Source organism: Aulonocara sp. 'chitande type north' Nkhata Bay, linkage group LG18 (genome assembly GCF_057382095.1).
Source record: "Aulonocara sp. 'chitande type north' Nkhata Bay isolate Kocher_YH1m ecotype deep benthic linkage group LG18, A_spYH_male_GT1.1, whole genome shotgun sequence".
NCBI lineage: Eukaryota > Metazoa > Chordata > Actinopteri > Cichliformes > Cichlidae > Aulonocara > Aulonocara sp. 'chitande type north' Nkhata Bay.
Window position 1 is genome coordinate 9,315,432 of NC_141361.1, and position 10,936 is coordinate 9,326,367.

The following is a 10,936-nucleotide window of genomic DNA, read 5'->3' on the forward strand; positions in this document are numbered from 1 at the left end:
CTCAGAGGTGAAAAATGAGGTTGAGGTAGTTACTAGTACGTCAGGTTTTGTTCCCCGCTTCCCATTTCTTGTTTAAATTCCTCTTCCGCTCTGCCAAAGTTGCTTTGAGGTGATTAGTTTGGTTGAGTTTTATGGTGAGTTATTATATTTTTTCAAGACTTTAGTGTAATGTTGCCCAAAACTCTGTTCACTTAACAGTAATCTCCAACACTCGGTCTTCCTCCCACAGTCCAGCACCATGCAGGTTGGGATAGATGGTGCTCTAAATTCGTTGTAGATGTGATTCTGTTTCTTTCTGTGTGGGAGCACTAGCCAGAGCACGACTGTTTATTTAGAGGCTTATACTGCCATCTTGTGGCAGTAGTGAAGACTGACAGGCTCACTTGTTTCATTCATATAGTACCATTTCACAATAGTTCATCCCAAACTATCTTATAATGGGAGGCAAAGACTGCGTAATATTAAAGAGGAAACACCAAGTTCACAATCCCCTATTAGCAGAACTTCCTTTTCTGGAGGGTCGTCTGGTAGAACAAGGACTAAGAGAGACACAGGCGTGTTCCACTGGTTTGGGAGTTCATTGAGAAACCATGAACAACAAACACAAGACCAAATTCGTTGCCTTTGAATACACGTCTATTGTAACAGTTGCAACAACAATTTTAAGGAAAAACAAAATTCAGTTAACATTAGCTTGTAAGGTAATAGGCACCAGTCTGTCTAGTTTGCTGTGTGAAGATGGGATGTGTCAGTATGCCTCAAGGTAATTTGTGAGCCACAGATGCCAGTTTATGATAAATCACAATCTTTCATTACATTAAATAATACATCAGAAATCAACACTTAAGAACATTTATTCTAGAGTTAAACGGCAGTCAATACGTCTTGTCTTTTTGGTTTTGATGAATTAATAAGTTGACTTTAGAGTGTCCAGCAGCAAAAGTAACTTTAATTTTAATAGATATTTTAATAGACATGAGACAAAGTCTGCAGCAACATCACCCTGTGACAACTGGATCGTCTCGCAACATCAAAGTACCTCAGTGTGACAGAAGGACTGAATCTACATCGTGTCAAGAATTCAGGATACGCTTTTTAAGTTTTATACAAATAAACCTTTTTCAAATTTTACCAACTTTAATGATGAAAACAGAAAACTTACAAGCATTTACATGACACTATGGAGTATTAACACAAAATTATAGCTATACCTTGAGGGTAAGGAGGATCCCGTTCTACCTGTTGTGATAAATTACAGACTTTAAATGTTTAAAATAGTGAATCATTAATCAACACATTTAACAGGTCAGACATGATTATCACAGTTTTATGGCAGTCGTGACTTTAATTTTTGTTATTCATTGTCTAGTTTGAAACTATAACTTGGCCCTATTCTGTGCAGCATCAGAGCTCAGATGATTTCTGAGGAAATCTTGGATCTTCTTCCACATGTGGACCTCAGCTGCTGCGTGGGACTTGGGCTCACCTCCCCACAAGGCTGGCTTGCCTAAAACCCCATGGAAGCTGGAAGGGCAGTAGGGTCCATAAGGTGGCTCTAAGTAGTGTCCAGCTCCAGGGTATGACACACTCTCAAACTTCTCCTTCCCGTGACGCTTCAGTCTCTCCACCATCTCATCCATGTAAGCCTTGCTGTCCCATTGAAGGTCATCCTCAGAGGCCACAAAGAGGAAATGTCCTTTGGCTCGTTCAATGGGAATCAGGCTGCCCTTGTTCTCCTCCGCCAGAGGATTGTTTAAAACGTATTTGGTGTTGAAGGCCCCTGACTCAGTGGGAATCGCTTTCTTTAAATCAAACATTAATGCAGAATGTATTTGTCTTTTCTTATAGTAGAGAGGGAAAACTATATTGGCAGAGCAGCCATTGATCCACACTGTGGCCTCAACATCTGGTAGGTAAGAAGCAACTGATAAGGCAAGATCTCCACTTTTGGAAAGGGATATTACACCAACTTTTTTACTGGAACCCTGTGGAAAAACATGTCAATGAACAGCCATCAAAGTTGTCTTCAACAACTATGAGTCTTCCAGAATAAATTAACTCACCTTAGTTAGTTTTTTTAGAAACTCGACAGCTTCTTCCAAATAATCCAGGTGGATCTCCTTAATGTTTTTGGGCAGGTCATCGTGGCCATACAGGGCAACAGTCAGAACCAAAAATCCTCTGCTGGCCAACAGAGAGGCTCTTTTCTCTGACAGACCTCCACCAAAAGTGTACAAATCTAACACAGCTGGGAAGGGACCCCTGCCTGGAATGAAACATACATGCAAAGCAAGCATATTTTTGTATGGAGCTAAAATTATGAGTAACTGTAACTAGGACATTTTCAAGTATGTACTTTTTTTCCTAAATGATGCTGACAAACCTGGAGGAGTAAACAGGACTCCTCGAATGTTCCCCTCTTTGATGGGGACCCGAATGACCCCATCTCCCATTAGAATCCTCTCATTAGTCGCCTCTGCCAGAATCCGGCCCTCACCTGCCTCCTCGTGCACTGAGAACTTTACCATGGATGGATTAAGGGCATTTGTCTTCTGAAGTCTTTTATGCAAAGAGTCCGGTGTCATTGACCAAAGCAGACCCATCGGTTCAACCCCAACGTAGCTCCCACTGAGTGAGGGGTCTCTCTTCAAGTCAATCTCCCCGTTGCCATTGGCTCTGTAGGTGGCCGCAGAGCTGAACACAGTTCCCTTGTCGTCGGTTGAGCTGGCTCTCAGGGAGACCACCTGCCTCGACCTCAGCCCGGCCACCTTCACCTGAATAGGCTCATCAAACAGACACCTGGCACTCGGGAGCAGCCTCAGCCTGATTTGGGAAGCCATGTCTTCAGCAACTTTCCTTTAAGTTACACGTTTAGACTTTGCCCTATAGAAAAATAAACAAAATAGTGCTACTGCACACGTTATTTTTATTACTCTAAGAGGTGCTGTGAACTTTAGCCTTTTAGAGTACACACTGGCCTTGTGGTAAAGTTAAAGAGTCCTATTGTATTTCACTCCAACTCTAGCATCCAAAGTGGATGTAAACGACGATGTGATATACGTCTTCCAGCTTTGTTTGGCTCAACAGAACTGTCAAGTTTCAAGGGTCCTGTGCGCTTTTATTTTGATGCCTTCCTTCCTACTTCCCTAACCCTCTCAGACCTGCAGTAACAGAACTACAGAAGCATTAGCGCTAGCTAAAAATCTTTTCTTCCCCCCACCAAGGGTAAAAGAGCAGGAAATATTTTTACATTTCTGTAAAAGCCTGAAGCCTCACCACCTAGACTTTTGTCGAGGATCAAGGGAAGACAGAGTACAAGAAAAGCTTCGTAGACTTTGGCTTCACTAACTAGTACATTTAAGCATTAAACATACGACTTAAGCCTGAAAACAAAAGCTTTACCTGACGCTTAACCCTCCAAATGTGGAGGCATACTGTTAGATTTGTGTTCTCATGAGTAAATATATTAATTTATTTTATGTTGTGAAAGAAGTTTTCTGATTGTCATTTTATTTTGAAAAGGATTTTATTTTGGTGATTATAGACTACTTCACTTCCTGTTCCTGTTGTTCCGAAGCGCGAACTGCTGAAGTAATGTATGGTTTTCCCCTCCTGTGTTGTTAACAATAAAAGAAACGGGAAAAGTAATCAACCACCAAGTGTGTGCATTATTAAGAGAACATGGCCGAAGAAGAAGAAAACTCTTCGAGCTCAACAGGTTATGGGCCCAGGCGTGACACAACAGGAGGAAGATGGCAGAGGTTAGTGTTCAACGGAGACGAAAACAGTTACGAACTTTGGGAGGCAAAGTTTCTCGGCCACATGTGGATCATTGGTCTAAAGGACACTATATTATCAGCCACTAACCCAGATGCAGAGAAGAACGCTGAATGCTACGCTGAACTGATACAGTTTCTTGATGATAAAAGCCTTTCACTGGTAATGAGAGATGCGACTGACGATGGAAGAAAAGCTTTAAAAATACTACGTGACCACTACGATAGTAAAGGCAAGCCCAGAATCATCGCACTGTACACAGAGCTGACGTCTTTACAGAAGAAACCAGATGAGACAGTGACAGATTATATTATCCGGGCTGAAAAAGCAGTGACCTCCCTAAGAAATGCAAAAGAAGTCATCAGTGATGGACTTATTATCGCTATGATTCTAAAGGGGCTTCCTGAAGCTTACAAGCCATTTGCTATTCACACAACTCAAAGCAGTGAAGATTTAACATTCACACAGTTCAAAAGCAACCTACGAAGTTATGAGGAAACCGAGAAATTCGACAACAAAGTAAAAGCGGATAATGTGATGAAGGTTGATTTAACATCAATCACCTGCCATGGATGTGGAAACCGAGGACATTTTGTAAAAGATTGTCGCCAAAAGGGAACACCTAAGTGGTGTAGCTACCATAGAAGCTCGACACACAGTGATGAGACATGTAGAAGAAAAACCAAATACAGAGATGATGCGAAACTAACTGTAGTAAAACAAGAGGACAAGAAAGAAGAGCAGACTTTTGTATTTAAAGTTAGTCAAAGACTTCTGCCTACTGACATAATAAGAGAAGGACTAATGGTGGACTGTGGTGCTACTTCACACATCATTACAGAGAAGAACAAGTTCATAAAGTTTGATGAGACTTTTGATCCTGAGAAACACTACATGGAGCTCGCTGATGGATCCAGGACAAACAACGTCGCACTCAAGAGGGGAGATGCCAACGTCTCTCTACGGGACATACAAGGACACTGTACCACCATCACACTGAGAGACGCCCTGTTCATCCCATCCTACCCTCAGAGCATATTTTCAGTGAAGGCAGCTACAAACTATGGAGCACAGGTGATCTTCAAGAAGGGACAGAATGAACTGGTGAACAAAGATGGGACAGTCTTCTCCATCGAAGAATACAACAGACTCTACTATTTGAAAACGGTAAACAATGAAACATCATACAATGACATGATGTCCTGTGACACTGTTAATCTGGCTTGTGATGTGAAAACATGGCACGAAATTTTAGGACATTGTAATGTTAGTGATGTGTTAAAGCTACCCGATGTTGTAGATGGCATGAAAATCACAGGCAGTGGCATGTTAGATTGTAATGTGTGTACAGAAGGGAAATTCACTAACAACAGAAACAGACAAAGCGACCCAAAAGCGAGTGACCCATTACAGTTGGTGCACACTGATCTAGCGGGCCCCATTGAACCTAGTGGCCAAAGTGGTCATAAATATGCTATATTATTTACAGATGATTTTTCAGGGGCAGTGTCAGTTTACTTTCTAAAACAGAAAAGTGACACCACAGAGGCCACAGCAAAGTTTCTAGCTGACTGTGCACCATACGGCAGTGTTAAGTGCATTAGATCGGATAATGGCACCGAGTTCACAAGCAGTTCCTTCCAGTCTCTTTTAAGGGAAAAGGGTATAAAGCATGAGACATCTGCGCCATATTCTCCCCATCAGAATGGCACAGCTGAGAGGCAATGGAGAACTCTCTTTGAAATGGGGAGGTGTCTTTTACTAGAAAAAGAGCTGCCAAAAGAATTATGGCCTTACGCCATCCAAAATGCAGCACACACCCGCAACAGATGCTACAGTAACAGGACTAAAAGTACACCGTATCAGATGTTAACAGGGAAAAGACCAGATCTCTCAAAACTGTGGATATTTGGGTCAGACTGTTATGCATACATACATGATCACAAGAAACTTGATCCCAGATGTGAAAAAGGGATATTTGTGGGTTATAGTAAAAATAGCCCAGCATACCTGGTCTATAACCCTCACACAGGAAAAGTGTCAAAACACAGACTCGTGAGATTTATCAAGAAGAACACTGTTGAACAACAAACACAGACTGATGAATATGACACAGAAATTCAGACTTATGAACATGTAGTGCCTTTAAAAGAAAGTACAGAACAACAAAATGAAAATGCAGCAGAGAACATACCTCCTAGAGAAGAGGAAACCAACACAAATGAACCAAACCCTGACATAGAAAGAAATGAGGGTGATGAGCAAAACCAAACTGAGCGCTATCCTAACAGAGAAAGGAAACCTCCTAAATATTTAGAGGATTACACATCTAACTGCAAAGATTTAGCAAATGAAACCCCTGTAAGTGTTGATTATTGTTACAGAGCAACCTGTGGAATCCCCCAAACCTATAAAGAGGCGCTGATGTCACCAGAGGCACCAAGGTGGAAACAGGCAATGACAGAAGAAATCAACTCTCTGAAGGAGAATGACACATTCGAACTGACTACTTTACCTACTGGTAGAAATACCATTGGAGGAAAATGGGTCTACGCCCTCAAAGAAAATGAACAAGGACAAATATTCAAAGCCAGGTTTGTAGCAAAAGGTTACAACCAGACACAAGGAATAGATTACCAAGAGACATTTGCACCAACAGCAAACATGACATCTGTGCGAACCCTAATGCAAATAGCAGTCCAGAATGATCTTATTATCCACCAAATGGATGTTAAAACTGCATATTTGCATGCTCCCATTGAGGAAGAAATATACATGGAACAACCAGAAGGTTTTGAGCAAACAGAGTCAGGAGAAAACTTGGTGTACAAATTAAAGAAATCCCTTTACGGGTTAAAACAATCAGGTAGAAACTGGTACAAACTCTTGAATGACTACCTTGAACAAAATGACTTTGAAAGAAACCTTTCTGATCACTGTGTATACAGAAAGGACATTGGACATGAAACTCTACTCGTTATCATCTGGGTAGATGACTTGATCATTGCGGCTAGCAATACTAACTTGTTAAACACATTCAAAGAAACAATGAGGTCAAAGTTTAACATGAAAGACCTGGGGAAAATATCCAGTTTTCTTGGGATACAGTTTATACAAAAAGAGAATGAAATCAGGATGAATCAGAAGAGGTACATTCAAAGAATGTTGGAACGCTTTGGGATGTCTGAATGCAAACCCAGATCCACACCGTGTGAACTAAAAACGGACACTACTACATGTGGAGGAAGTGATGCAAATGAGACTGTTAACTCAAGAGAGTACAGAGAAATAGTGGGCAGTTTGATATATGCCATGACGTGTACGAGACCAGATATAAGCTGGGTTGTTAGCAGACTATCTCAAACACTAGCTCAACCCACGAGAGAGAACTTAGTAATGGCAAAACAAGTCCTCAGATACCTAAAAGGCACAAATGACTTTGAACTGATCTTTAAGAAAAGCAGTGAGAATCTAGATCTAATTGCTTACAGTGACTCTGACTGGGCATCCTCTGTAAAAGACAGACGCAGTACAACAGGCTACTGTTTTGCACTTACTAAAGAGGGACCAGTAATATCTTGGAAAACAAAGAAACAGCCTACAGTGGCACTCTCAACATGTGAAGCTGAATACATTGGTCTTGCAACCACTACTCAGGAAAGCATGTACTTAACCCAACTGTTAAACGGCATGGACAGAAAAAGGTACACATGTACTAAACTGTTTGGGGACAACCAAGGGGCCATTGCGTTGAGTAAAAACCCAGTGAACAGACAGAGGTCAAAGCATATTGATGTGAAATATCACTTCATTCGTGAAGCGGTAAATGAAAGGAAAATCTGCATTGAACACTGTCCATCAGAAGAAATGGCTGCAGACATACTAACAAAACCAGTTACAAGAGTGAGACTCAGAAAGTTTCAAAAATGGTTCTTTGGAAATGCATAAGATGCTATGGGCTAGCAGCATGAGAACAAGGGGGGGTGTTAGATTTGTGTTCTCATGAGTAAATATATTAATTTATTTTATGTTGTGAAAGAAGTTTTCTGATTGTCATTTTATTTTGAAAAGGATTTTATTTTGGTGATTATAGACTACTTCACTTCCTGTTCCTGTTGTTCCGAAGCGCGAACTGCTGAAGTAATGTATGGTTTTCCCCTCCTGTGTTGTTAACAATAAAAGAAACGGGAAAAGTAATCAACCACCAAGTGTGTGCATTATTAAGAGAACATGGCCGAAGAAGAAGAAAACTCTTCGAGCTCAACACATACACTCACGAAATCTCCCACCACTACTGGCAAACGAGCAAAAAGTGTGCAGAGAGCCACGACAAACTCGAGCGCTTATCAAAACAGGAAGTTATCACTAATCCCTTCACAATAAGAGCCTGAACTGCAAACAAACGCAGAGCTGCTCGGTACCGATTATAGCCCCCCAACCCCCCTTCCCCTCTCTCTCTTCCTCTCCACTGCATGGCTTTGGAAAATGTGAATGCGTGCACAAAATTCAGACTTTTAATTGTATTTTCTTAAGTTTTAAAGCTTTATCTGCAATCATACTACATCAAAGTAATTAAGTAATAGAAAAACAACTAAATTAAAACTGAACAGTTAAACAAAAAATTCAATGTTTTTCATTGTCTACAGTACCTTAGAAATTTCAGTATGTGTTTTTTTATGTAGAAAAAAGGAAACTGCTTGAAGATAATAATAATAATGATGGATTGGATTTATGTAGCGCTTTTCAAGGCACCCAATGCCACTATTCATTCACTCTCGCATTCTCACTGGTGGAGGCAAGCTACGGTTGTAGCCAGCCACAGCTGCCCTGGGGCAGACTGACAGAAGCGAGGCCGCCTACTGGTGTTGGCCCCTCTGGCCAACACCACAGATACGCTTCCCAACCCCCTGAGCCACGGTCGCCGTAATAACAACCTTTTGTTTAATAAATGCTGAAAAGCCTGGGAAATCGCACATTGACTACAATGAGACTACAATATGACTACAATAAGATTATAACACAGTATCCAACATCAGGATTTAAGGGCAGAACCAGAAATAGAAGAAAATTTTAGAAGTACTTACAAGAAGCATTAACAGAAGCTTGCCGGAAAATAAACAAAAAGTTGTTGGAGAGTCCAGGGCTTTTTCCAGAAACCACGTTAAGAAAAGATGCGGAATTTGTTAATCGTGAGATGAGGGAAATTCCACGTTTTGTGTTATACATAGAGGGCTACCTAAATGGCTGGCAGGTTTTCTTCAACACACCTTAAATTTTTGTTTGACTCCTCCCCTCATGCTGCATCTGTCTGAAACTGTTCCTCATTTCCACATTTATGTAATCATCAAAGCACATAGTGATTTGAAAATTGCAGCTTTTCTGGTATTAAGAGATGACCACCTTACTACTTAGTAACATATTCAATAGAACATGTTGGATTTGTTGGAGGTAGTTACCAGTATGTCAGGTTTTGTTCCCGGCTTCCTGTTTAATTCGTCTTCTTGCCAAAGTTACTTTGAGGTGACTAGCTTTGTTGAGTTTTATGGTCAGTTATAATATTTTTATATATATATATATATATATATATATATATTTTATAAAACAGGCCCTGGGACAAAAGGGGTAAGGTCAAGAACTGGTCCAGGATCACACAACAAACACTCAATAATAGATCACAGATAAAAGACCACCCCCACAGGACTACTGGTAGTGGCCATGTCCTTTCCCCAACATATATATTCATTTCACCTAGTAATAACCTCCAACAGGTGCTCTCCAGGTACTCTATCTTCCTCCCACAGCGAAGCAACATGAAGTTTGGGATAGATGGTGCTCTAAATTGGTTGTAGATGTGATTCTGTGTCTTTTTGTGCTTTAATATCAGGAATTATTTTGTCTAATTAAATATTGACTGGCAGCTTTTCTGGGGTGTACCCTGCCTCTCTCTAAATGTCGGACAGGATAGGCTCCAGCCCCCTTAATTATTGGGTAAGTGTTAAGTGAATTGGATAAGTGGTTAAGAAAAATTTAGGGATATTTTGGCTGGGGATCGTAAGCATATTTATAAACTGAAGGAGTAAGTTTAATATTAATAATATAAATGTACTACATTTGACAGATGTACAGATAAGAGCTAGAAGCTCCATTAACAGAAAAAGAATTAACCATGTAATATTTCTTATACCAAACAATATAGTGCCAGGGCTGGATGGCTTCCCGGCTGAGTTCTATAAGCTTTTCTGGGATATGCTCAGCCCAATATATTTAAAATGTATCCAAGGAATAAAACAAACTGGTATTATTCCCTGTGATTTAAACACAGCTGCTATCACAGTTCTTCTTAAACCTTGCAGGGATCCCACTGTCACATGTAGTTATTGATCACTCTCACTAATTAATACAGATATGAAAATTATAACCAAGGCAGTAACAATCAGAATTGAGAAAGTCATCTCATCCATAATTCACCTGGATCAAACTGGTTTTATCAAACACAGACACTCCCCAAACAATACACCTAGACTTTTGGATTTAACGGCTTCAACAGGAAGCCGTTAGGAAAAGCTTTGTAAAGACATTTGTGCAGAGAGCCATGACAGACTGGAGTGCTTACCAAAACAAAAAGTTACCACTGATCCCTTTGGAATAAGAACCTGAGTTGCAAACAAATGCAGAGCTGCTGGATATGTTTTTTTAATAATCTCTCTTTTGAATTTAACCTTTTGGATTTAATGTCAACTTAAATACAGTTTCAGTCAGTGGCAGACCTGTAATATTTGACCTGTACTAAATGAGTATAATAGTATTTGCCAGTGTGGCAAGCACGTCCCATTTTACTTAGAGGTTAACTCTAATGGAGCCAATGTTGCTATGTGAACTTTGCTCCAGATACCATTCCTGCTATCCAGAAAGTACATCATGAAAAGCTATTCGTGTACACGCAGAACACCCAAAACAACGCTTAACAACAGTGCAATCCTCTATGCCAGGGGTCTCAAACTCGCGGCCCGCAGGACGATAGTTTTTGGCCCCCACCTTAATATGAAAATTTAATGTTAGTGCGACCCGCGAGTTTGATAATGTATTTTAATGTATGACGTATGGAGTGTTTCTTTCTTTTCTGTACCTGGCTGGCTTCCTCCTTTGGGCAAACGCGGAC

The 10,936-nt window shown here is 40.5% G+C and overlaps 2 protein-coding genes across 3 annotated transcripts; one reads left to right on the forward strand and one right to left on the reverse strand.

Annotated features, from left to right (window-relative positions):
• Positions 1–929: 929 nt before the first annotated feature.
• Positions 930–9,235, reverse strand: LOC147307960 (acyl-coenzyme A thioesterase 5-like). 2 transcript variants are annotated; one of them, XM_086271037.1, is made up of 4 exons: positions 8,862–9,235; positions 2,384–2,911; positions 2,064–2,266; positions 930–1,985 (listed from the first exon to the last, which is right to left on the reverse strand). In XM_086271037.1, exons 2-4 carry the CDS (start codon positions 2,838–2,840, stop codon positions 1,377–1,379), a joined length of 1,269 nt encoding a protein of 422 aa, XP_086127163.1. In that variant the 5' UTR covers positions 2,841–2,911; positions 8,862–9,235; the 3' UTR covers positions 930–1,376. The 2 variants fall into 2 exon arrangements, with proteins under 2 accessions (XP_086127163.1, XP_086127162.1); XM_086271036.1 differs by having other exon boundaries at positions 2,384–2,883; positions 8,862–9,232.
• LOC147307961 (uncharacterized) lies at positions 3,408–6,300 on the forward strand. The gene is made up of 2 exons (XM_086271030.1): positions 3,408–4,944; positions 6,162–6,300. Exons 1-2 carry the CDS (start codon positions 3,682–3,684, stop codon positions 6,189–6,191), a joined length of 1,293 nt encoding a protein of 430 aa, XP_086127156.1. The 5' UTR covers positions 3,408–3,681; the 3' UTR covers positions 6,192–6,300.
• Positions 9,236–10,936: the final 1,701 nt, after the last annotated feature.